This window comes from Scleropages formosus, chromosome 21, assembly GCF_900964775.1.
Source record: "Scleropages formosus chromosome 21, fSclFor1.1, whole genome shotgun sequence".
NCBI classification, from domain to species: domain Eukaryota; kingdom Metazoa; phylum Chordata; class Actinopteri; order Osteoglossiformes; family Osteoglossidae; genus Scleropages; species Scleropages formosus.
In genome coordinates this window covers 1,128,218-1,155,422 of record NC_041826.1, presented here as the reverse complement: position 1 = coordinate 1,155,422, position 27,205 = coordinate 1,128,218, and the positions used below count along the sequence as shown (strand labels likewise).

Below are 27,205 nucleotides of genomic sequence, written 5' to 3'. Positions count from 1 at the left end.
ACAAGTTAAAAGTGCACAAGGTAATCAAATAAAAACAAAGGCTACTAAAATTCTGTGAATGAAATACTATACACATAAAATCCACACATATTAAACAAGAAGAAATAAGAAATATAAATATACAAGGGGGTAAGATACAAGGAAGTGTAATATATTTTGAAGAGATGCAATTCCATAGAGCAGATGTCCATTTTCACAGGTTCAAGAACATTCTTCCATAAGGCCTTTCCATCTGTCTTTTGCCTTGTGGTAACCCCAGGCGATCACATCCAGCTTTATCCTGAACCTCAGTTCAGCTCGAATTTTCAAAAAACACCATAGGCTCTCCCTTCCTGGATCAGGGTCTTGGTGTGGCAGAAGAGCTTGCGTGATGTAGGGATCTCCAGAGCTATGTCGTCGGGAGCAGTATCTCCTGATAGGGCCTCCCAAGGCGAACAGGTCTGGAGTGAAGATCCAGACTGACACGATCCAAAAACGTCCATGGAAAAAGTAAACAGGAGAACGTTTACCCTGCCCGGAATAGTGTCACCGAAATCAACCCCTGGAGCCAGGCCTGGGGTTAGTGTCCCTAGGCGAGCGCCTGATGGCCAGGCAGCCCATGTAACCCAGCCGGGCTCAGCCCAAAAAGGCAACGTGGGGGGGCCATGTGTACTCCTGAAAAGGAAGTACAAACATTAACTGAATGTCACGATTTGCTGTTCCCTCTGCCCAGTCAAGGATAAACTTGTGTACATACATTGTCTTTCCAATTCCAGCAATGCCTTTTGTCAGCACAGTTCTGACTGATTTTTTTTGACCGGTCAAGCACCTAAAAATGTCATTGCAAAGGGTTATGGTCTCTTCTGCGGCCTGACTCTTAGATTGAGACACAATCTGCCTCACCTCGTGTTCGGTATTGACTCCTTCATTTTTTCCACTCAGTTATGTACAGATCTGTATAGATATTGTTGATGTAGATTTTATTTCCATGCAGAGCCACTCCTTCAAATATGCATTCATATTTCTTTTTGAGACTGTTTTAGATTATCTTGAGATGTTTTCTGGCTTTCAGCTACAGAAGAAAAAACAAATCTAAGACAAATTGCAGACCATCTGATTCTAGTCTTAATGCCAGTATTTTCACAGTGACACACACACACACACACACACACACACACACACACTTACCCACAGAGCCATTATCATCCTGGAATCTTACTGTGGTTTCAACTATAGGAAAAGAGAAAAGATAAACAGAAAACTGCAAGTCCTTCACAAGCCTCACACAGACAGTACAGAATGATGTGTAAATGTTTCAGTGTTTACACACAAAAACACTGTCACCTGTAGAGACAGGATCCATAACCAGATGAGGATAGTTCTTCAGTGAGGTGTAAAAGGCATATTTCACTTTGTCACCTCCAGAATCCAGGGCAATGTACAATTCTCTCATCTTGTCCTGATGGGTCCCAAGACTTCTGAGTTTACTGTATGTCTCCTCGTGGATCATCTTATTCTGCAGCAACTCATCAGAGATGGGCATGACCTCCACAACATACTGAATGAGATCAGCCCTTTCACTCCTCACATACTGGAGACCTGGAATGGAGGAGGAATAATGGTCGATGATTACGTTTTAAAATAAAGAAACAAGCTGGACGTCAGTGTTCATGTCCATTTAATATTTCTGCCTGTTGGACAAGGAGGGTGTGGTGGCACAATGGGTTTGGGTGGGTCCTTTGGCCTGGGGTTCCTTGTGACAGACTGGCGCCCCATCCTGGGTGTCTCCCCTCCCCCTCCAGCCTTGAGCACTGTGGTAGGCACCTGTACTCTGCGACCCCCGCTTGGGACAAGCGGTTTCAGATTGCATGTGTTTGTTGTGCCTTTAATTTAGTGTTTTGTGCCTCACTTTAGAAAAGCATCTGGAAAATGCCGAACTGCAATTTTAAAAATGAAATAAAACTGCTCTATTAAAGTATTTTCGCTCAGAAGAAAGGAGGAAAAGTCAGATTTCCTGCTCCAATGTTGTTACTCTATAGAGTGAGTTAGAGATGTTGTAAATATCAGCAGTTAAAAATTCAGCATATGCCCTTTAAGGAAAACGTGGTTTACTGGCCTTATTTCAAACACACACAGTGACTGAAACCACTTTACCCGAGAAGGGCCACGGTGAACCATAGCCTATGCCCGCAACACAGGGTGCAAGGACAGGTGGGGAGGGGACACACCCAGTACGGGACACCAGTCTGTCACATTGCACCACAAGCAGGACTTGAACCCCAGACCCACCAGAGAGCATGAGCTGGCCAAACCGGCTGTGCCCCTGCTATTCCAAACACGACTTGGTAAATTTTTTAAAATCTTTGTTCAGAATGTAGTTTCTTTGTTCAAACATGTGCAGAATATAGGTTTATTAAATTCCCCACACTGTCCAATTACAATGCACAGTATGCTGGTGCAGATATGTTTTTAATTTGGTGCTGTAGAAGTTATTTAGTTGGAAATAAAGATGGATGGGATGCTCATTCTTCACATCTTCCCAGAAAAAAAAAAAAAATTAAGGTTGTACCTGATTTTCACACATTAAATTTATTATCTCACCTTTCTTGATATCATCATTCCCATCTGAAGCAGGGACACCTTCAGCCATTGTGGAGAAATATCAACATAACTATCAACATGTCACAAGGAAGGTGTTGTACCCTCGACCACACCCCAGCCGAACACACCTGGCAGGTATCAGCAGGGGTGAGTATAAAGGAAGCCACACCACCAATCCCAGGTTACAGAATCTCTTTGCAAAGAGGACCATTGTCTCACTTTCTTACTGCATCTTAGCACTTTACAAAGCTGTATCAAAAACTTTTTATTAAAGAACAAATTTTTTCCTGCTACTTAAGACTTACTGCTGCTAACACTACCGTTTACAGCCCATGTTCTCTGTATTTCTATCTACTGTTCTGTATATTGTCCTGTACTCATCTCACGCTGTTGTGTATTTGCCCTTTATATAGTCTTGCGTACTGTTCTGTGTTGCACCATGGTCCTGGAGAAGCGACATTTCGTTCAACTATATATAAGCTATACAGGAATGACAAAAACCCACTTGAACTTGAAACCTACAACTCTGGAGCTGCTGTTGTTTGTACTGAAATCTGATGACTGCACCCTCTCCATCGCCAATACTCCCAATTTACCACCGAAACCAACCTGTAATATGAAATGCTATTTGTTAAATATTCGCTCACTGACAAGCAAAGCTGCTCTGGTAAACGACTTAATATTAAGTTACAAGTCCAATGTCTTCTTTCTTACCGAAACCTACAAGTCCGACGTGGTTCCGCTAATAGAAGCCGCTCCTGACAGATATATTTCCACAAATCTCGTTCTGTATGTTGTGGAGGTGGAGTTGGCGTTCTTTTCAATAATAGATTACAAATAACACCAAGAAATTGTGATCATTTTGCCTCGTTTGAAGTTCTAGAGCTAAATTTTAAGTCAAAACTCAATATAATGATATAAATTATCATGTCTACCTTCCACCTCAGTGGCGGATTTAGGTATGGGCAGCACAGGGGGGTGCCCGCACAAAAAAAAAAAAAGTGCTATCAGGTTTTTACCGCTTATTTGCACATCACGTCTGCGCAGACCGTTCGGTGTATGACATCAAGGTACTGCGGGAGCGTCTCGCGAGCAGACTGCACCTCCATATGCTTTCAAATCGCTCTTACGGTACTTTGATGTCATACACGGCTCTGACTGCACAGCACAGGCACTCGAAGTTGAACACACACCTGTACTCTTACTAAGAAATCCGAGAAAGGGGGGTGGGGTTAGTTGACATCACCTCAGGGCATCCAATGCCGACACCTGAGGTAACATCTGACCCTGCTTGAGCTGCTGATGTTTATACATGAAAGGGGGCTCTCAGAAATTTACCCAAATTTGTGGACTTCTCCCAGAATTTGTCTCACTCTTCCAGTGACCGTAGCTGTGGCAGAGAGGAGCTTTTCAAAGCTGAAACTCATAAAGTCTTACCTTAGGTCCACCATGTTACAGGAACACCTCAGTGGTCTTGCTGTTATCAGCATTAACCATACAACTGCTGGACAGATATGCTATGACGATGTTATTGATGACTTTGCATCAAAAAAAAGCAAGAAAGGTCAATGGTTTAGTGTTCAGTTTTTAGTGAAATTTAGTTTTCTAAGAATTTTGTTTCTTGTTTGCAGTGTTATTTACAGTGAGATTATTTTTATTTTATTATAGTATTATTTTGTTATTTATTTGTATTGTTCAAAATCTCTTAATAAAAGAAGCGTGAAGTGTGTGCATAATGGTGCTGGTTTTTTGGGGGGGAGAGCGCTGAGGGGGATTCGCCCAGGGCACCATACAAGGTAGAACCGCCACTGTTCCACCTGGACCATATTCCCCTTTTCTCCAGGAATTTAGTAAGTTTATAATCAATTTAGCCATCACACACACACACACACACACACACACACACACACACACACACACACACAGGCTGAAACCGCTTGTCCCAAGTGGGGTTGCAGCAAACCAGAGACTAACCCGGCACCAAAGGGCTCAGGTCTGGATGGGATGCCAGTCTGTCACAAGGCACCCCAAGCAGGACCTGAACCCCAGACTGACCAGAAAGCAGGCACAGGCTAAACCTGCAGTGCCACTGCGCCCCCAATTTAGTCATTACTCATGACAAAATTATCTTGTTGGGCGATGTCAATATTCATATAGACATGTCGTTGGATTCTCTCACTAATAGTTTTATGTCTCTCAAACTCCGTGGGTTTTACTCAAGTTAACAGTCCTACTCATTCCCGTAACCATACGCTCGGTCTCATCATATAACCTACAGCGTAGATGTTCATCATGTTAATACACACACACTATTATTCCTTTAAACGGGACTATTTCTAATCATTACCTATGAACCTTTGATCTATATCTGCCGGTGCCGTCTGACCACAGTAAGACCAAAATCGTGCAGCATACTGATGAAAATACTACTGCTAAAATTGTTGATTGTATTAGAAGCTCTGATTTTGGAACAAGCGAAGATATTGATCACATGGTTGAGTATAATTCAGTGATAAAATTCACCCTGGACTCTGCAGCTCCACCAAAAACTAAACTTATTCGAACTGTAAGAAACTCACCGTGGCTCAACAAATCAACTTCTGCAAAAAAGTTAGAATGTTGTAAATTAGCGCATAAATGGTGCTCAACTAAGCTGAACGTTTATTACGTAGCATGGTTTGATTGTCTAAAAAACCTAAAGAAAAGCACTTTTTGGTGCCAGATCCAAACAATATGTAAAATTAATTGATGAGTATTAGAAAACCCTCATTTCTTGTTTAATACTATGAATTACTTAACTGGTAAACGCAAAGATAAACAATAGCTGGGAAAGTGATTCAGAAAGGGTTAGGGTTATGGATAAGGGTAGGGTTAAATTTACGGTTAGAGATAGACTTAAGGACAGTTATAGGTATAGGGTTGGGGTTAGGATTAAAATTAATTTTTGGGTTTGGGATAGGGATACGGATAGGGTCAGAGTGAGGGTTCAGGTTGGGTTTGGAATAAGGATAGAGTTAGCGTTAGGTCTGGGTTAGGAAACGATGTGGGTTAGGGATAGGGTTAGCCATAGAGTCAGAATTAGACTTGAGCTCAGTGACAGATACAGAGTTAGTGCTGGGGTTAGAATATGGCTGAGATTTGGGACAGGAATAGGGATAGTTCAGATTGGGGAAAGCGGTATTGATAGGCCTATTGATAGAGATAGGGTTATGGTTAGTGAAGGAAGCTTGCCCTGACAATCGGTGGACTGACCACCAAGGGCATTCGTGGTCGGTGCCCCCGCCAAGGGGAGTGATGACATTCAATCACAGTGCCTAGGATGAAGCGGGGCTAAGTCGTGAAGGAACATGTCAATTCACCACGCTCACCTGGTGCCCCACATCAGACCCAGTGATACAGCTGGTGGCGCCGGCATCAACCCATTTCCTTCCTGGTGGACACAGGGGCAAATAGATACACTATTGGAAGACAGGAGGTGCCAGGGTCCCCGCAAATGGAAACGAGATCTGCCTCATGGGAGCATCAGGAATAACACAAAGCCTCAAAAAACAGACCCACTGCCCAATGGGAATGACAAAAGACATTGCTGAGCCAAGACCTGCTTGCGAAGCCCGGTGCAACTGTCTGTGACCGAAGAAGGTAGCAACATCGCATCTCCAGTATTGGGACTGTTTTCTTGGCAGGTTTTATTGCAGTACACCGCTTGGCTAATGGATAATGACACATTGCTACAAAGTAAGGTGTCCCCCAGCTTGACACAGCCCACACAGTAGCACTGCACAGCACGCTTCTTTGCCAAAGAAACCATAGAGGATCGACAAGAGCAGCATGAGTTTCTGGCAAACAAACTTGAGAAAGAAACAATTATGTCAGATTTGTACCTGACAAAGTATCGCACTGCAGCCTCTTTTGTTCTGATCCCCGCCCAAAACAGGTACAAATGGGATTCAGTTCGACATATATCTCTGGGGAAGACAGGAAACTTAAAATGGAAAGATTTGGGGATTTAAGATTGAAGACATCAACTCTTGGACTCATCTGTCACATTGTAGGAAAATGACCACCCCACCATCACCATGACTCTGGTGGTGCTCGTTTTGGCCTGTCTGAGCCTGACCACAGTGGGAGTTGACGTTGATCACCGTTTGTATGACGAAGGACTTCATGCTATTAACACCTTCCCAGCTCTGAACAAGGGATATGCAGCAGTGGGCAACAATACTGGCTGTCGGGGATGCGCCCACATCCCACATGCTACAAGAACCAGTCTACCTTTGGGCATTATTGGAAGCGTGTTCCTTTTATTGTTATGTTGCATTAAATGGGTGGAAGGTATGACTACAAGAACTGCCTCCTCTGTCATACCTGTAAACACCATAGAAGTGTATCCATCCATCTTCTGACCCACAGGATATGGATAGGCTTAAGGTAAGGAATAAGTACAGGCTTAGGGTTTTGTTTAGGAATAGCGATGAGGTCAAGGAAAAGGATAGGGACAGGGACAGAATTAGTGTTAGCACCAGTGGTCGGAGGGGTGTAGTGGGTTTGGCCGAGTCCTGCTTTCTGGTGGGTCTGGGGTTCAAGTCCTGCTTGGGGTGCCCTGTGGCAGGTGGGTGTGTCCCCTCCCCCTCCAGCCTTCAGCCCTGTGTTCCCGGGTTAGGCTCTGGTTCGCCGCAACCTCACTTGGGATAAGCAGTTTCAGTCAGTGTATGTGTGTGTGTGTGTGTGAGACAGTGAGAGGGAAAGGGTTAAGGAGAAGGATAATGATCAGTATTAGAAAATGGTTAGAGTTAGGGAAATGATTAGGATAGCGTTACAGTTAGGGATGGGGGTAGAGTTAGGGTTAGCATTAAGGACAGGGATAAGTATAGGCTTAAGGTTTTATTTAGGGATACAATTAGGGTTGGGAACAGTGAGAGGGATGGGGATAGGGATAGGCATAAGGATATGGCTATGGTTAGGGTTTAGTTTACAGCTCGGGAAAGATATGGGGATAAAATTAATCTCCAGATTAAAGATTTACATGTTCACTCAGGCATTCCACTTGCCTGTGTTTGTTTTTACCACCTTTATACAAATGCATATTAAATTGACTTAAGTTACAAATTACTAACTCTGTTCTTTCTTGCTGTTGAGCATTGTCCCGCTACATAAGACTTGAGGAGGCTGGCCGGTGGCGACAGGCAAATCCAATGCTGACTGAAGATGATGACCAACTGCCATGATGGATGAGACATACCATGCTGAGCTGGGGATTCAAAATACCATATGGCAACAATATCATTATTATTTGTTAACGGGTTTACAATTGTTATTTAATCTAGAATGCCCATGAGGGGTGGGGCACCACTGGCCCTTGGACCTCCAATGGTTTTTATCTCCCTCGATTTTCAGTTGGGAGTTTTTGTTCCTTTCCTCTGTGGCCAGTAGCCATATTTATAGCTCTTTAAAAGTACTATATTATGATAGGCAGTATTCAACTGTCTTCCTTGTTTCTTATCTGATGTAGTTGTTTTTCTTGCCTTATGCCTGTGTTATAGTGCTCTGTGTCACTGCGTAAGAAGAGCGCTTTGTAAGAATAAATTGAATTAGGATAAGAATAAGGATAGGGTAGGGTCAGCGATAGGGTTGAGGAAAGTGATAGGGATAGGTGTAGGGTTAGGTTTATAGTTAGGGTGAGGGTTAAGGATAAGGTTTGGTTTGAGGTAGAACTGAAAACAGTGACAGGGATAGAGTTAAAAGTTACAGTTTGGGCTGGGAAAGTCATTTGGGTAGGGTTAGGGTTATGGATAAGGATAGGGTTAGGTTTATAGTTAGAGATAGAGTTAAGGACAGTTATAGGTATAGATTTAGGGTTGGTATTAAAATTAGGGTTTGGGATAGGGATAAAGATAGGGTTAGAGTGGGGGTTCAGGTTGGGATAGGGTTCAATTTAATTCAATTCAATTTATTTTTATAGAGTGCTCTTCTCATGCAGTGACAGAGTACTTCAACACAGGCAAAAGGCAAGAAAAACAAGTACATCAGATAAGAAACAAGACAGCTGACTAGTGACTACCATAATATAGTACTTTTATAGAGCTATAAGTATGCCTTACTGGCTACGGAGGAAAGGAACAAAAACTCCCATTTCAGTAGGCAAGAACTCATATTGAAAGACTCGCTCTTGGGCAGTTAGTCAAGGTAGGCAAAGAACGCGCATTTGCAGACTCACTTTTGGGCAGTTAGACATGTAGGCATTTCGGTACACAAGAACTCACTTTGAAAGACAAGCTTTTTGGCAGATAGACAAGGAAGAATTTACATAGGTAAGAAGTCATATTGGAAAACTAACTCTTGGGCAGTTAGACAAGAAAGCATTTAGGGAGGGAAGAACTCATATTGGTAGATTCGCTCTTCGGCAGTTTGTCAAGGTAGGCAAGAACTCGCATTTGCAGACTCACTTTTGGGCAGTTAGAGAAATAAGCATTGAGATAGGCAAGAACACATATTGAAAGACTCACTTGGTCAGTTACACAAGAAAGCATTTAGGCAAGCAAAAACACGTTGAAAGACTCAGTCTTTCGCTTTGACAGACTTGCTTTGAGGAGGTTAGACAAGCATTTTGGCAGGCAAGAACTCGCGTTGACACTTGTTTTTGGGCAGTTAATCAAGTAAGCACTTAGGTAGGCAACAACTCACTTTGAAAGATTCACTTTTGGGCAGTTAGACATGTAGGCATTTCGGAAGGCAGGAACTCACGTTGAAAGACTCGCGTTTAGGCTGTTAGACAAGTATGCATTTCGGTAAGCAAGAACTCATAGGAAGACTCGCTCTTGGGCAGTTAGTCAAGTAAGCAACTGAGGTAGGCAAGAACTGACTGACAACTCGCTTTTAGGCAGTTAGATAAAGCATTTACGTGGGCAAGAACTCATACTGGAAGATTCAGTCATGGGCAGTTAGAGAAAAAACATTTAGGACGGCAAGAACTTGCATTGGCAGACTTGCTTTTGGGCAGTTAGACAAGAAAGCACTGAGGTAGGCAAGAACTCCCTTTGACAGATTCATACTTGGACTGTTACACAAGTAAGCATTGAGGTAGGCAAGACCTCACTTTTAGGCAGTTAAACAAGAAAGCATTTAGATTTGTCAAAGTGAGTTCTTGCCACTCATTTTGGGCAGTTACACAAGTAAACTTTTAGATAGGCAAGAACTCGCTTTGACAGATTTGCTTTTGGGCAGTTAGACAAGTAAGCATTTAGGTGGGCAACAACTCACTTTGGAAGACTCACGTTTGTAAAGTTAGATGTAGGCATTTCGGAAAGCAGGAACTCACATTGAAAGACTCGCGTTTAGGCTGTTAGACATGTATGCATTTTGGTAAGCAAGAACTCAAAGGAAGACACTCTTGGGCAGTTAGACAAGTAAGCATTTCAGTAGACAAGAACTCATACTGAAAGACTCAGTCTTGGTTAAGGTAGGCAAGATCTCGCATTTGCAGACTCAGTCTGGTAGGTAAATTAGGTTTGCTTGAGTCACATGTCTGCAGCTATGTCTCCTCTTAATATAATGCATAAATTGTACTTTTGCTGAGATGTACATTGCTTTGGACAAAAGTGTCTGCTAAATGAATAAATGTAAACATGAATGCAAGTCATATTGGAAGACTCACTCTTGGGCAGTTAGACAAAAAAGCATTTAGGTAGGCAAGAACTCACTTTGACAACTCACTTTGAGCAGTTGCACAAGTAAGCATTTACATAGGCAAGAACTTGCTTTGACAGACTTGCTTTTAGGAGGTTAGACAAGTAAGCATTTCGGTAAGCAAGAACTCAAATTGAAAGACACACACAAGCAAGCATTTAGGTAGGAATGGTGTCACTTTGACAGAGGTGCTTTTGGGCAGTTAAACAAGTACACATTTTGAAAGGCAAGAACTCACTGGCAAACCTGCCTTTGGGCAGTTAGACAAGTAAGGAGGTCGGTAGACAAGAAGTCACATTGAAAGACGCTTTTAGGCAGTTAGACAAGTAAGCATTTAGGTAGGCAAGAATACATTTTCGCAGACATGCTCTTGGGCAGTCAGACAAGCAAGCACTGAAGTAGCCAAAAAATGCACACAGTCAGAGATGCTTTTAGACAGACAAGTAAGCGTTTTGGTAGGCAGTATATTTCGAGCTAGAAAATTTTTGCCCTGATGGGCTTGGAAAATCTTTGCAACATTTTAAGTTCTAATATTTCTGCCGTGATGGACTGAGAATTTGTGCCCCGGTGGACTAAGAACATTTGTTCCCCGATGGACTTAGAAAATTTGTGCCCTTATGGACTTCTATAAAGCCCTCCATCCTGTTTCAACCTCTTTATGAGACTCTGGAACTTCCAGTCTGCTTTGAGGAAGGCTGACTTCATCTCGGCCTACGCCTCCCATCTCTCACTGGATTGCCTGGCCCTAACTGAAACCTGGATTACCCCGGATAACATAGCCACACTCACAGCCCTCTCCACCAACTACTCATTCTCCCACACTCCTCGTCACTAGCCACAGGACTGCTCATCTCTCCCCACTGAGAATATTCTGTTCTCCCTCTCCACAAGCATGACTCCATGGTCCTCCTTTGAATTACACGTTCTCTCTATCACTGCCCCGATCACACTTGTTGTGATTGTCCTGTATCGCCCTGCTGGGCCCCCCAGCTGCTTCCTGCATCTTGTTGAGCTCTATCCCAGGGGACAGCACTCTGTTAATTCTCCTGGTTGACTTCAACCTGCATGTCAAGGACATTCATGCAAGCGGCCTTCTGTCACTCCTGTAGTCATTCAACTTCTGTCTTTCCCAGTCCCCTGCTACTGGCAAAGCCGGTAATTGCCTTGACCTTGTCTTCTCCCCTAACTGTGACTGTGCTTGTCCACTCTGTTACTCCACTGCATGTCTCTGATCATTGCTCTATCTCCTTCCAGCCCTGCAACACTAGTAATCCCTCTCCTGCTTCTGCACCCATTGTCACCTTCCACCACAACCTAAAATCTCTCATCCTCTCCCTCTCTTGCTGCACAATTCTCAGATCTGTCAACAGACCATGCTACTAATGTTTTCCTCTCAAGATTCTCTGTCTGCTAACTTCCAGACCAATATGCCCCAGTTCCACCCCATGGCTAATATACTACGTGTCAACAGGACCAAACAGCAGGCTGCCGAGCGACGATGGTGAAAATCCAAGACTGGCACAGACCTAGCTTTCTACAAGGATTTCTTAGCAACCCTTCACTCTGCTGTTCCTTCAGCTAAAACCACCTTCTTCCACAACAAAATACAGTTTGCAATTAGCAAACCACACAGACTGTTCGCCGCCTTCTCATCCCTACTCCGTCCTCCACCACCTCCTCCGTCTTCTCTCACCGTTGATGATTTTGCTTCATTTTTTCAGAGACAAGGTCAGCGCAATCATGGACAAGTTCACGGGATTTGCCTGCCTTGATCATGTTAGACCTCCCTACAAAGTTACACTCAAGTCCTGTCAGAAACTGAAATTCAGAACATCCTGTTGTCACAGAGCTACCTCCTGCTTGCTCGATCCATCCCTTCGACAATCCAACATTCCCCAAAACTCCCCACAACTTTCCACCTTTATCTCCAAGATCATCAACACCTTGCTCTCCTCTGCCTGCTTTCCATCTGTCTTCAAAACAGCCCTGATTTCACCTCTGGTAAAGTTCGAGTTTCAAGTTTGTCATAGATACAAGTACCATGTACATGTATGATGAAAATCTTCCTGAATGCTTCTCCACAGACTATGGACAAAGACAACAGAAATACTGCACAAACAAAACAATGACAATGAGTAGTGCAACAGCAACAGCAATAAATAATGGTAACAGTAACAATAATGCCAGTTGACAGTCAGAGAACTCAGAATGAGAATTCTTAAAGTGGCAGTGTAATTTACCAATGTGCTTGGGTGGAACAGTCCAACTCTAGTTACTAAAGGTAGCACATTGGTAAGTGTTGTATACTCTTACAGCAGTGAGGTAAAAGCTGTTCCTGTACCTAGCTGTGCGGGTTCGAATAGACCTAAGCCATTTTGCAGATGGTATGGAAGAGAAAAGTGCCCGTGCAGGGTGACTATGGTCTCATGATGCGCATCGTCTTTTTGAGGCAGCGTGTGGTGTAGGTGTCCTGTACTGCTGGTAGCTGTGTGCCGATGATTTCCTGAGCTGTTTTGACCACCCTCTGTAGGGCTTTCTTGTCCTGTGTGGAGCAGCTACCACATGTAATACACCCTGTGTGAGGATGTAATACACCTGTGTAGCGCCACCCTCCATTTCGCCTAATTATGAGGGTGGTGCCCTGGGTTCTAGTCCAATAAATGTCCCAACTCAAGTATTTCCACAACAACAAATTTAATAAATTCTCCAAACCACCAGACCCAAAGAAATATTCAAAGCCCTGTGTTGCCGGGTAGGCTCCGGTTCCCCGCGACCCCATATTGGACAAGCGGTCCAGAAAATGTGTGTGTGTGTGTGTGTGTATTAACCCCAAAACTGAAAATCCCATCACATGCAACAACCAAATATAACACAAACTTCTTCACACGTACACTCATATCTTACAACAACGAATAACCTCGGTGCTACACACTTCTTCGACGCACAACAGACTAGAAGTTTCTTAACCTTCTTTTCTTGCATGCACACAATGAATATCAATAATAATGCCTTGAATACTCCGGAGTATTTAACACACGTAAAAACCCCCTCCTCGTTGCAGGTCTGGACGCAGCTTGTGCATTGAGACCCAAAATTATGGGTTGCTTCACTCTTGTGAGCAAAGGGGAAAAAAACAGCAGTCTACCTTATCCCCCGTCCACTTGCGTTCGGGGTGGATGAAAACTCCAGCGATGCCCGAGGAACTTCGCACGTTACTGGTACCACGAAGCGCTATCAGGTTCTCCTCAGTCCTCCTCCATCACACCAACATAGCAGTTCGATGAGACAGGCTGAAAACTTGTCGTTTTAACTGAAAAAAATATCACCTCCCCACGCTCTGGAGCCCTCCCTCGACCCTTCTAGAAAAGTCTCGAAACTTTTTCCATTCGTTCCACCCCTCTCTTCTCTTATTGGTTCGGCGCCAAACCGAACCCCAATCAATTCACAGTGCGTGCAGGACTGGCATAACGTGTAGGTTGCACCTGTTCCAAAAAGTGTGATATAGCTTCAACCACACTATATCAATTTTAAGAAGCTTTATTTAAATCTTCAAAACTAAAACACGCAACCTAGTAGCACTACAGGGCTACACCTGTAGAAAGTGGTGAGGACTGTAGTGGACATCCTGTTAGGACATCCTATATAGATGGATGCCTGAACCGTATCCTGTTTCCTGAAGTCAGTCACCAGCTCCTTACTTTTCCTTAGTTTTACTCCTGAACTCCCTGGGCAGGTAGAACGGTCAGCATTTGATCAGGAAGTATTCAAGGTCCGGACTGCAGTTCTGCGCAATCACTTCCACATTCATGCACCATGCGTTGTTAATAAGAAAGCATACGCCCCCTCATCTATTTTTCCCCAATGAATCAGTCTGATCTGCACGGTAAATTGAGAAGCCCTCGGGCTGGACCGCGTGGTCCGGCGTGCTGGCAGTGAGCCACGTCTCCATAAAGCAGAAAAACACAGCAGTTCCGTAAATCTCTTCGGAATTAAGTCGCCCTCTGAGATCGTCCAATTTGTTGTCCAGAGACTGAACATTGGTCAGGAAAATGCTGGGCATAAGAAGTCGTAGCCCGCGGCGTTTCGCTCTCATCTGAACATCGGCCCTGTGGCCCCCTTTCCGAGATCGCGTCCTCTGTGTGGTCTCAGGTGGGACGCGGTCATGATCTTGTTCGCGGCAGAGCGAAAGTAGCGAGTTCAGCTCTCTAACACTAAGAATTGCATCTGATCGCACTTTCACATATTTGCAGAAGTGTTTGGCACTCATAAGTAATGAGAGTAAACTGGCTAGAGGAATAGTGACACAAACAAAATAATATACACTAAACTAACAAGTCTGCGAGGAGAAGCAATGAACACAAAGAAACCCTCTCTGTATCCTGACTCAGTCCAAAACTACAGGCAAGTTTCTCTCCTCCCTTTTCTGTCAAAATCTGGAATGGGCAACCTGTGATCAACAATTTGAATTCCTCACCCAGAACCATCTCCTTAGCAGAAATCAGATTTAAAGCTGGATATTCCAATTGAAAGATGGTGCTGCTGTGTTTGGACGCCATCCTGGTGGCTCCATTTAGACTGTGCGTTTATCTAGTTTTTTATCTAGCTATCTAGCTTTTTATGTACACCTACTCTCGTCTTTTGCATACACAACATCTGCACTGCTCACATATGACAGTAGAACGCTTTTAAACAATGGGAACCACTTTACTCGCTTGTTCTGCAATGCTTTATCCACCGATCCCATGTGGCCACCTGAGATACTTTGCACAGCAAAAGGGAACAATGGCTATGTCTGAGTTCCTCCGAGGTAAGGAAAAAAGAAAAAGAAACATCGAGGGAAACACGCTGGGGTTTGCAACAGACTGAGGACCAGAGCACACAATCCTCCCCTGCCCAGTATCCTGCTCGCTAATGTCCAATCACTCGAGAACAAGATCTCCGAGCTAGGGTAAGATTTCAGCGGGACGTAAGAGACTAACATCCTCTGCTTGACCAAAACATGGCTGACCCCCTTGGTACCGGACATAGCTGTAACACCGTCCGTCAACTTTTCTGTTCTTTGGATGGACAGGACAGCAGTGGCTGGTAAATCTAGAGGCGGTGGTGTTTGCTTTATGGTTAAAAACAAATGGTGTGACCCTGGGAACATTACAAAACTGTCGCATTCCTGCTCGCCGCATCTGGAGCATATAATGATCAAGTGCCGCCTGTACTACCTGCCTCCTGAGTTCTCGACGGTCATTGTTATGGCTGTTTATATTCCACAGCCATATATTCCACAGACACAGACATGACTCTGTCTAAGCTACGTTATGTGCTGAGTGATTATCTAAACAAACATCCAGACGCTGCCATCATTGTGGCTGGAGACTTTAAGCTAATCTTAGACAGGTCATGCTGAACTTTTACCAACATGTCTCTTGTCCAACCAGAGGGGAAAATACACTGGACCACTGCTATTCACAATTTAGAAAGGGATACATAACCAACTCGTTGCCGGCTTTTGGTAAATCGGACCATGCCGCCATCTTCCTCATACCGGAATATAAACAAAGGCTCGTTCAGGAAGCCCCAGAGAGGAGGGGTGTGAAGCGCTGGTCCGGTCAATCAGAAGCTGCATTACAGGACGCACTCGATGACGTGGACTGGGACATGTTCCGGTCTAGTGCCGTTGACATCAGCTTCCTCGGCATGCTGGTTGAGAAAGTAACACCTAGCATTACAATAAAAACTTTTTCCAACCAAAAACCGTGGGTGGACAAAACCATCCGAGCAGCGGTGAATGCATGCATGGCGGCATATAATGCAGGGCTCATGTCAGGAGATATGAGCAATTATAAAGCAGCGTGCTACGCCCTCCAACGAGCAGTGAAAGCTGCTAAACACCACTACAGAGAACAAGTGGAGTCTCACTTCCAACTGAATGACTCCTGATGCATGTGGTGGGGACTGAGAACCATCAGCTCTTTTGGAGGGAAGTCCTCAGCCGTGTTGACGGCTAACTCTTCTCTGGTAGATGAACTGAACAACTTTTATGCACGTTCTGAGACAGACCGTGCGGGCACCAGTCTGCTGATGAGTGCAGCAGAAAAAAGCAGTGTCATCAGACAGGACCGCGTGATCACCGTATCGGAGGATGAAGTTCGCAGGGCCCTGAAGCGAGTGAACATCAGGAAAGCGGCCGGTCCGGATGGCATTCGTAGTCGTGTATTAAGATCCTGCACTGATAAGCTAGCTGGCTTGTTCACATCCATCTTTAATGAGTCACTGTCTTGGTCTGTGGTTCTTATGTGCTTCAAAAAATCTGTCATTGTTCCTGTGCCTAAAAACAATAAGCTCTCTTGCCTAAATGACTATAGACCTGTGGCACTTACATCGCTAGTTATGAAGGTCTTTGAGAGGCTCATCAAAACCACCATCTGTTCACCCATCCCTAATATCATCGCTCCAATAGATCTACTGAGGATGCCATCTCTGACATCTTACACACCACCCTCACTCACACGGACAGCAACATGGGGAATTATGTGAGGCTGCTGTTTATTGATTATAGCTCTGCATTTAACAGCATAGATCCCAACAGACTGGCCACCAAGCTCAGGGACCTCGGTCTAAATGCCCCCTCTGTGACTGGGTCCTGGACGTCCTCTCGGGCAGACCCCAGGTCGTGAGAGTGGGCCAGGCCACGTCCAATATCATCACTATGAGTACAGGAGTGCCACAGGGTTGTGTTTTGAGTCCTCTGCTTTACTCTCTCTATACATATGACTGTGTGTTCTCCCATAGCACCACTTCTATCGTCAAGTTTGCTGATGATACAGTGGTGTTGGGGCTCATCAACGAGGCAGCCTACCTTGAGGAAGTGGAGAAATTGACATCATGGTGCCAGTTGAACTGTCTCTCCCTGAATATCAGCAAAACTAAGGAGCTGATTGTTGACTTCAGGAGGAGGCAGCAGCAGACCTACACCCCACTCAAGATCAGCGGGACACCAGTAGCAAGAGTAAGCAGTTTCAAATACCTCGGAGTGCACATATCCGAGGATCTGACCTGGACTCATCGCAATCAAGCACAGGTGAAAAAAGCCAGGCAACGGCTGTACCACCTGAGACAGCTGAGGAAATTCAGGATCTCCCCAGCGATCCTGAAAGCTTTCTATATCGGGGCTATACAGAGTATATTGACTCAGTGCATCTCGGTGTGGTACGGGAACTGCTCGTCCCAAGACCGCAAAGCCTTGCAGAGTGCGGTGCACTTAGCTGAGCGCATCTCCGGGACTGCTCTTCCCCCGCTGCATGACATCTACACCAGGGGATGCAGAGCGAGGGCTGATAAGATTCTTAAGGACCCCAACCATCTGACTAATTCACTTTTCTGCTGGCTGCAATCTGGCAGATTCCCTAGGCCATCAGACTCCTCAACATGGACACATCCTGTACTTTAAGGACTCCAGTGGCATAATGTTATTCATTCATCAGTGCTGCCCACTATCATTGCATATTCAATACCTGCACATTTTTTTGTTCCCTAAATCTCAATTTTAGTTTTTTTTTTAGATTTTAGCTTTAATTCAGTTCCCTGTATATTTCCTTAATTTAACTTTGATCATATTCTCTAGTCTTTTTAAAATATTTTTTCTCTTTTAATATATTGTCTTGTGGTGGGTGCAGTGGTGCAGTGGGTTGGACCACAGTCCTGCTCTCTGGTGGGTCTGGGGTTTGAATCCCACTTGGGGTGCCTTGCGATGGACTGGCATCCTGTCCTGGGTGTGTCCCCTCCCCCTCCAGCCTTATGCCCTGTGTTACCGGGTAGGCTCCGGTTCCCCGCGACCCCGTATGGGACAAGCGGTTCAGAAAGTGTGTGTGTGTGTGTGTATTGTCTTGTTTGCCCCCTCCACGAACCGCCACCTTAACGTAGTGGAGGGGTTTGAGTGCCTGAATGACCTCGGGAGCTATGTTGCCTGGGGCTACATGCCCCTGGTAGGGTCTCCCATGGCAAACAGGTCCTGGGTGACAGACGAAACAAAGCGCGGTTCAAAACCCCTTTATGACTATAAAATCAAGGCTCTCGTTTACCCTGCCCGGTATGGGGTCACCGGGGCCCCACCCTGGAGCCAGGCCTGGGGGGGGCGTGCATGTGAGTGCCTAGTGGCTAGGTCTATGCCCACGGGGCCTGGCCGGGCTCAGCCCGAAGCCAAGACGTGGAGCCGCTCTTCGGTGGGCTCACCACCTGCTGGAGAGACCATAAGGGGCCGGTGCGTTGTGATTTGGGTGGTGGTCGGGGCCGAGTGCCCGGCCAACCCAAACCTCGGGCGCCAACTCTGGCTTTTGGGACTTGGAATCTCACCTCACTGGCGGGGAAGGAGCCTGAGCTAGTGCAGGAGGGTTGAGAGATACTGTCTAGATATAGTCAGGCTCACTTCCACTCACAGCTTGGGTTCCGGAACCACTCTTCTCGACCAGGGGTGGACTCTCCACTATTCTGGCGTTGCCCAGGGTGAGAGGCGGCGGGCGTGGGCTTATTAATAGCCCCCCAGTTCAGCCACCATGTGTTGGAGTCTACCCCGGTGAATGAGAGGGTCATCTCCCTACGCCTTCGGGTCAGGGAATGGTCTCTCACTGTCATTTGTGCTTATGCGCCTAGCAGCAATGCAGAGTACCCAGCCTTTTTAGAGTCCCTGGGGAGCGTACTGGAAAGCGCTCCCACTGGGGACTCTGTCGTTCTACTGGGGGACTTTAACGCCCACGTGGGCAGCGACAGTGACACCTGGAGGGGCGTGATTGGGAGGAACGGCCTCCCTGATCTGAACCCGAGCGGTGAGTTGTTATTGGATTTCTGTGCTAGTCACGGTTTGTCCATAACAAACACCATGTTCATGCATAAGGATGTCCATCAGTGCACTTGGCACCAGGACACCCTAGGCCGGCGGTCGATGATCGACTTTGTAGTCGCTTCTTCTGATCTTCGGCCATATGTCTTGGACACTTGGGTGAAGAGAGGGGCTGAGCTGTCAACTGATCACCACCTGGTGGTGAGTTGGATTCAATGGCGGGGGAAAAAGCTGGACAGACCTGGCAGGCCCAAACGCATAGTGAGGCTCTGTTGGGAACGTTTGGCGGAGGCCCCTGTCAGAGAGATCTTCAACTCCCACCTCCAACAGAGCTTCAACCATGTCCCAAGGAAGACTGGGGACACTGAGTCCGAATGGACTATGTTCCACACCTCCATTCTCGGGGCGGCGGTTCGAAGCTGCAGCCATAAAGTCTCCGGCGTCTGTTGCGGCGGCAATCCCGAACACGGTGGTGGACACCGGAAGTAAGGGATGCCGTCAAGCTGAAGGAGGAGTTCTATCGGACCTGGCTGGCTCATGGGACTCCTGAAGCAACTGACGGGTACCGGCGGGCCAGACGGAACGCGGCTCTGGCAGTCGCTGCAGCAAAAACTCGGGCCTGGGAGGAGTTCGGTGAGGCCATGGAGGAAGACTTTCGGTCGGCCTCAAAGAGATTCTGGCAAACCGTCTGGCGACTCAGAAGGGGGAAGCGGTGTTCCGCCAACACTGTTTACAGTGGAAGTGGTGCGCTGCTGACCTCAACTGAGGATGTCCTCGGGCAGTGGAAGGAGTAATTTGAGGATCTCCTCAATCCCTCCGACACGCCTTCTGTAGAGGAAGCTGAGGCCGGGGACTCGGAGGGAGACTCGTCCATTACCCTGGCTGAAGTTGCTGAGGTAGTCAAAAAACTCCTCGGTAGCAAGGCTCCGGGGGTGGATGAGAGCCGCCCCGAGTTTCTCAAGTCTCTGGATGTTGCGGGGCTGTCTTGGCTGACACACCTCTGCAGCATTGCGTGGAGCTCGGGAACGGTGCCGCTGGACTGGCAGACCGGGGTGGTGGTCCCTCTTTTTAAGAAGGGGGACCGGAGATTGTGTTCCAACTACAGGGGGATCACACTCCTTAGCCTCCCTGGGAAAGTCTATGCCAGGGTACTGGAGAGGAGAATCCGACCGATAGTCGAACCTCGGATTCAGGAGGAGCAATGTGGTTTTCGCCCGGGCCATGGAACACTGGACCAGCTCTACACCTTCACTAGGGTGTTGGAGGATTCATGGGAGTTTGCCCAACCAGTCCATATGTGTTTTGTGGACCTGGAGAAGGCATTCGACCATGTCCCTCGTGGCATCCTATGGGAGGTACTTCGGGATTATGGGGTTCGGGGCTCGCTGCTACGGGCTGTTCGTTCCCTGTATGACCGGAGCAGGAGCTTGGTTCGCATTGCCGGCAGTAAGTCAGACCTGTTCCTGGTGCATGTTGGACTCCGCCAGGGCTGCTCTTTGTCACCGATTCTGTTCATTTTCTTCATGGACAGAATTTCTAGGCGCAGCCAAGGAACGGAGAGTGTCTGTTTTGGTGGCCGCAGGATCTCGTCTCCGCTTTTTGCAGACAATATGATCCTGTTGGCTTCATCGAATCAAGACTTACAGCGTGCACTGGAGAGGTTTGCAGCCAAGTGCGAAGCGGCGGGGATGAGAATCAGCACCTCCAAATCCGAGGCCATGGTTCTCAGTCGGAAAAAGGTGGATTGCCCCCTCCGGGTTAGGGGGGAGCTCCTCCCTCAAGTGGAGGAGTTCAAGTATCTCGGGGTCTTGTTCACGAGTGAGGGAAAAATGGAGCGGCAGGTTGACAGACGGATCGGCGTCCGCAGTAACGTACCTGTTGTGGTGAAGGAGGAGCCGAGTCGTAAGGCGAAGCTCTCAATTTACCGGTCGATCTACGTTCCTACCCTCACCTATGGTCATGAACTCTGGATCACGACCGAAAGAATGAGATCGCGGATACAAGCGGCAGAAATGAGTTTCCTCCGCAGAGTGGCTGGGCGCACCCTTAGGGATAGGGTGAGGAGCTCAGTCACCCAGGAGGAGCTCGGAGTAGAGCCGCTGCTCCTCTGCATTGAGAGGAGCCAGTTGAGGTGGCTCGGGCATCTGTTCCCGATGCCTCCTGGACGCCTCCCTGGGGAAGTGTTCCGGGCATGTCCCATTGGGAGGAGGCCTCGGGGCAGACCCAGGACACATTGGAGAGACTACGTCTCCCAGCTGGCCTGGGAACGCCTTGGGGTTCCTCCAGAGGAGCTGGAGGAGGTGTGCGGGGAGAGGGAAGTCTGGGGGGGCTCTGCTCGGACTACTGCCCCTGCGACCCGGTCCTGGATAAGCGGAGGAAGATGGATGGATGGATGGTCGGTCTTGTTTGTACAGTCTACAGAGCTGACTAGATTAACATTTCACTACGGGTTGCATGCGTGCATAACTGCGTACGTGACAAAATCTTCAATTGAATTGAGATGGCACTCCTGGCGGTGTCAGATGTTCTCTAGTCAGCTAGACTCTGGTTATGATGGGATGTCACCATGGCTTGTACAAGTAGTTGGGCAGAGTCTGTTGTGAGTAAGGACAGATCCTATGGATGTTATGCAGGATGTGTTTGCAGGTCCAGGTTGTGGCTTCAATGCGCTGAGAGAAAGATTGACTCAAGCCTATCATCACTCCCAGACTCTTAGCTGAGGAGGTAGGCAAAATGAGTGAATTATCTAATTTGATCAAGAGATCAAGACAGGCCAGCTGGGAGGTGTAGGATCTCTGTTTTGGAGAGGTTGAGTTGTAGGTGGTGATCAGGCATCCATGCAGAGATGTCCAACAGGCAAGCAGCGATGTGTGTGGAAATGTCTGATGCTCCAAGAAGAAAGGTGAGGAAGAGCTATGTATAATGAAAATATCAGTGGTATTTGAATCCATGGAAGGCGATGACAGGGCCGAGGGAGGAGTTGTAGATCAAGAAGAGCAGAGGACCTAGTACTGAGCCCTGTGTGACACCAGTTGAGAGAGGCAGAGGAGAAGAACTGTCAGATAGGTAGGATTTGAACCATCTTAGTGCCATTCCTTTGATCCCAAGATGACTAAGAGAGGAGAGTAGAATCTGATGTTTGATAGTGTCGAATGCTGTAGACAGGTCGAGGACGATGAGGACCAAAGAGAGGGAAGCCGCTCTAGCTGACTAGAGAGCATCAAAGACTGCCAGGAGTGTTGTCTCCGTGGAGTGACCAACTTTAAATCCCGACTGGTATCCTTCGAGGAATTCAGATAGTTCATAACAGGTCACCCGTTCCAGAGCTTTGGACAGAAAGGAAAGGAGGTAGACTGACCTGTAGTTCTGGACTGAGTTAGGATGCAAAGTTTTTTTTTTTTATTATACCAGAGGTGAAGTGAGGGTAGTATTGAAGGCAGATGAGCAGCAGCCAAAGGAGAGTGAGGAGTTGATGATTTTGGAGATGGTGAAGAGCTGTGGGGAGTTGGTCTGTTCGAGTGACAATCGGATCAACCGAGCAGGTGGTGGCTCTGTGTGATATCAGGTAGTCAGATTTCAGATTCAGAGAGCGGCTTGAATTCAGAGAGCGTGACTTCGCAGGGAAGTCCAGCACGAACAGGACAGGGTGATGCTGAACTTATCCATGATTGTGTTGACTTTGTCTCTGAAAAACAAAGTCATCAGCAGTGAAAAGGGCAATGTGATTAAGAACTATCGATTTAGATAACCTTTATGCAGCTACTTGTGTGATGTTCACCGGTACATATGGTGTGCTTTAGACTCCCATCTGCATCTAAGTCTTTCTGTTGATGTAAAGCACATTGTATTCTTCTGTGGGGTGTACATTGCTTTGGAGAAAAGCATCTACACAATGAGTAAGTGTAAATGCACAAGAAAATATCACATATGAACAATAACAGCTTTAATGTATTGCCAACTATATATTTATCTTTTGCCTTTTTTTGTGCTCTGTGTCACTGTAAAAATTGATAGTGCAGTTCAACTAAAATATAGGATTATCACCTCAGCTGTCTTTGTCAGCCAGCATTCCATGACACCCAGACAGAATGATCTCAGCTTAAGCCACTTAAATGAATACTGCATTTTTATTTAGCAACATCCTGGAGGTTATATAAAACTCTCAGGAGTAATTTAGGTTAGGTAATGAGGACTCCCAGTTCTGGTTCCAGTGTAGTGGAATCAGCTCTCTCAGTATTCAAGGCTCTCAAAACATCTTTCTCACACACTCCTAATCTTTACATCCTGATGTAAAGTTAGCCAGCAAGAAGAGTACTCGTGAAATTGTGGTTTGACAGCTCTGTGTTTATATCTAAGGATCTTCCGTTTTTGATTCACTTACATATGTTGGAAGAAACATTTGCCAAGTATACTTCAGTCAGACTATTCCAGGTTTGCATGCCAAACAACATACTGCATACATTCAATTTTCAAGTGATTATGTAGCTTGTCATCCCTCATGTTCTATTCAGTACATATTTTATTAAAATTCTAATTAAAACAAAAAATATCAGGAAGACTATTGCTTTCATAGGCATTAGTGACAGCTCCTGTGTCTTGCAATTCCCATATCAATTAGTCCCTTCTTACCCCTGCTGTCATAACATGCAACAATGGAAAAAATCTCAATCCAATTACTACTTGTCATTTATCATTGATATGCATTTAGCTGATGCTCTTCAACACAGATTACAATGTTCAGCATCCTACAATTGTCAATTTATACAGGTGGGCAATTTTTAATGGAGCAATTTTACAGTAAGAACCTAGGGATTCAACAAGGTGGGAATAAAACTTGTGACTTCTGGGTCCAACTGCAGCAACTAACCACTATGATACCAGTAATCAAGATACAATTCTTGCTCACAAACACTTCTACATTTCAACAGTTTTTGATTATGCTTCTTTGAACTGATGTCAACAGCCTCTCAAGTGGACAATGCTAATGCTTGCCTGGGCACAGTATCTGAAGCAGAAGGGTGTCCAGCTTGAATGTCATAAAAATTGTGAACTGGTGAAATAGATGATCACATAAAAACACATGGCAAATCTGACAGAGCACAGAAGTTATGTGATGCAAGATGACTCTGTTGGAGGTCCTAAACCTACTGTCCTGACAAATACCTGGTGCTCAGCTACTTTTAAGTATACATCATCCACACGCACCGACCATAAGATAGATGGGATTCTACGCAGGCTTCTAAAATAAAACATTCAGCACATTTGCTTTATCACAAAATTGTTTAATATAATTTTGTAAAATTACATTTTCTCCTTATACCCAACTCCTCAAAATCACATTGTATCCAGGCCATTCTGAAGCAGACAGGTCAATGCAGACAGTACTGTGTATCCAACCAAGAGCCCTCTTCAGATCCCCTTGAAAAACCCTTCCCTCAGCACACCCCCCCCAGCATAAAAAAAAAAAAGATCAAAGGGGAAGAAAAATAGGTCTTATTTCAATACTTTTTATTTGATACTTCTTCAAAGTCCTTATTAAAATATAATCTGAATTGCTAAAAGTATCAGTATACTGCACTTAATTGGTAAATTCTTAGCAAAGTGAACACCACACACACTGCTCCCTCCCACAAGTTACAACATATCATGGAAACTGGAGGCTGAAGTTATTTCATGTTAATAGCAATACCAAATCAGCAGCAGTTGATACTGAAGATTTTTTTGTGTTACTGAAAAACAACTTGTTTTGGTTGATGTACGCATACGCCGTGAAGTAACTCATGGAAAAAAATTCTGGAGAAAAATGCTTTTTTATATTTCTGCTTGGATTCACACAGACCTGGTTGATGGCCTTCAATGCAATGTTCTATGGGGACTTTTCATTCCCAGTCTTGTTTTCTATACTGAGAGCAGCAGTTTTCCTACAAGTAGAGGTTGAGGTAAGCCACAATAGGGGAGGCTGCATCCATTATATGCAGGACCACAATAAAGGCTCATTGCCTTTGGGAGGGTTATGTGGGCTCAGTAAAAATGGTTACCTTGATTGATGAAAAGGTACAAACGTATCTCAGAAGTAAGGGTGCAGGAAATCTTCGGGAGGGCAAGGGTTGATGCAGTCAAAATCTTTTTTTTTTTTTTTTCTTTAAAAAAAAAAAAAAGTTCAAGTTTGGCAGTCCAAAGCCAGTTTAACCCCCACAAATTTTTGTATTTTCTGATTTTTTTCTTCAGCAAAACTTTAGGGAAAAGTTATTTACAGTGATGTTGAAACTGATGTGAATTATAAAGTAAGTTGCACAATATGGGAGAAAAAGCCTATCTGGCACAGGGCATCTGTGAGTTAAGTGGGGATGACACTATCACTGCAGATGCCCCTCTTTAGCTTTAAGTCCTCCAGCTTCTTCCAGAGCTCCTCACGCTCTTTCTCTTTCTTCTTCTCACTGTAGAAGTAAGGACTTGTCATAGCAAGATGATGCACACAGACCCTTCCACTCCTTAGAACATCAATCCCTCAGTGCACTCAGTTTGCTGACAGGTTAAACAATGTGTATGTCTGTGTCATAAGCCTGCATACATCTAAAATATACAACATTTATGCTGTAAAGCACCCAAAAAATAGCTATTTGTGTAACACTGTTTTGGCATGTCCATAGTCCTTTCGTCAACCATGTCAAGAAGTTCTTACCGTTGACGTTCAGACTTGTAGGTTGCTGTGAGTTCATCAAACAGCAAGCTGTTCATCTCCATAAATGCTTTGAGTACATTGTAGACAAGAGCTACAATTGCCCTAAAGGGTTTAAATATAAAGAGGAAAGAGGCTGCTGGGAACTGAAGAAAGGAAAATTCACATTATTAATCTATACTTACAACTTCCCTCAACAGCTGTGGTGAAAAGCAAGATACACAGAAAACACAAAAGCCACAGCAAGAAATCTGAAAGGAAATCATATGACATCTTTTCTGAATTCCAGCACTTCGAGAGCACTGTTAAACCCCCATTAAACAAAGCTCACAGATGGATGGGTAACTCACGGATTCCAGTGCTCCTTGGAAATCCTGTACAGGCTGGCAAACATGATCGGCAAGATGACACTAGAGTTCTCCTCAATCAAGCTCATGATGTACTCATTGTTCCAGTAGTACAAGGCTCGCTCAGACACCTGTAAATGTCAGCAAACCTCTACAGGATTACATACACTGCATTTCACCTGAGATCAGGTTCTTAACACGTGTGAACAAAGCCATCTGCTATGACCTGTACACAGACAGGGCCTTTTGGCTCGCCCATTCATACTGTTTCAGAGAGAAATTAGTGTGACTAGCTACAGCTAGACTAATTTACTGTGGTGCAGAAAATGACTTGGTGCCTCACCTGGAAGTGTGGGCTGGAGACACATTTTGAGATCTGCTTGAAAAGGGGCTCCTGGATCTTGACAAACTGTGTAGGCTCAATCACATCTAGAATCTCTTCAAGCTCCCCCAGGAACATTACCTGGACGAGGGCAACAGTATGTTAAGGACAGCCAACAAAAGAATACTAAGTGACAGCTGTGAACACCATCTCACCTTCCTAATACAACAATGCAGCAGTCTGCATTGCCTGTTTATGCAACTTAAAAATAGAACTGCACTTGTGTCTAAGGGTTAAGGAACCTGTAACTGCTAATAGACCTTTCAAACTGGTACCCACATTTGGACCTTTCAATTATAAGGGGCACCCAGAAAAGCTTTGGTTGTACATGAATTCAAAGTCAGAAGTAAAGGAACTGAGCTAATCTTTAACACAGAATGTGCACAGTACGAAATACGAGAAAAACCAAAAGCATGGAGGGACAAATGACATAAGCGCTGATCATCATGGGATTGTTACCTCTTTTTGACTACAGGTTTTCGGCCAGAACTTCAGCAATCCTCTGATGACCTAAATAAAGTCAAAGTAATTACCAACAGTAAAAACTACTTACTGCAAATAAGTGCTGGCTTAATGACATATGAATAACGTACTGGTTCGGTTAGCGTTGGGTCCTTCTCTAGGAACTGTACAATACAGTAAGCCAACTGAAAAGAAAATTAAAACTGGTGAAGCACATCACATCTTACTACAGAAGAATTTTT

The 27,205-nt window shown here is 45.4% G+C and overlaps 1 protein-coding gene across 5 annotated transcripts in view; it reads right to left on the bottom strand.

Annotated features, from left to right (window-relative positions):
- Window positions 1-1,485: 1,485 nt before the first annotated feature.
- The window catches only part of LOC108941963 (serine/threonine-protein phosphatase 2A 56 kDa regulatory subunit epsilon isoform-like), a 57,102-nt gene continuing 31,382 nt past the window's right edge, over window positions 1,486-27,205 (bottom strand). For 2 of the 5 annotated variants that reach the window (XM_018764923.2, XM_018764925.2), the window contains 6 exons: window positions 27,095-27,148; window positions 26,961-27,011; window positions 26,463-26,582; window positions 26,123-26,250; window positions 25,776-25,877; window positions 23,869-25,530 (listed from right to left, as the gene is read on the bottom strand). In XM_018764923.2, coding sequence (XP_018620439.1) covers window positions 25,431-25,530; window positions 25,776-25,877; window positions 26,123-26,250; window positions 26,463-26,582; window positions 26,961-27,011; window positions 27,095-27,148 — 555 coding nt within the window. In that variant the 3' untranslated portion in view covers window positions 23,869-25,430. Of the gene's footprint in view, window positions 1,579-23,868; window positions 25,531-25,775; window positions 25,919-26,122; window positions 26,251-26,462; window positions 26,583-26,960; window positions 27,012-27,094; window positions 27,149-27,205 lie in introns of those variants that run through there. The other 3 variants (XR_001966671.2, XM_018764924.1, XM_018764926.1) reach the window with 3 other exon arrangements.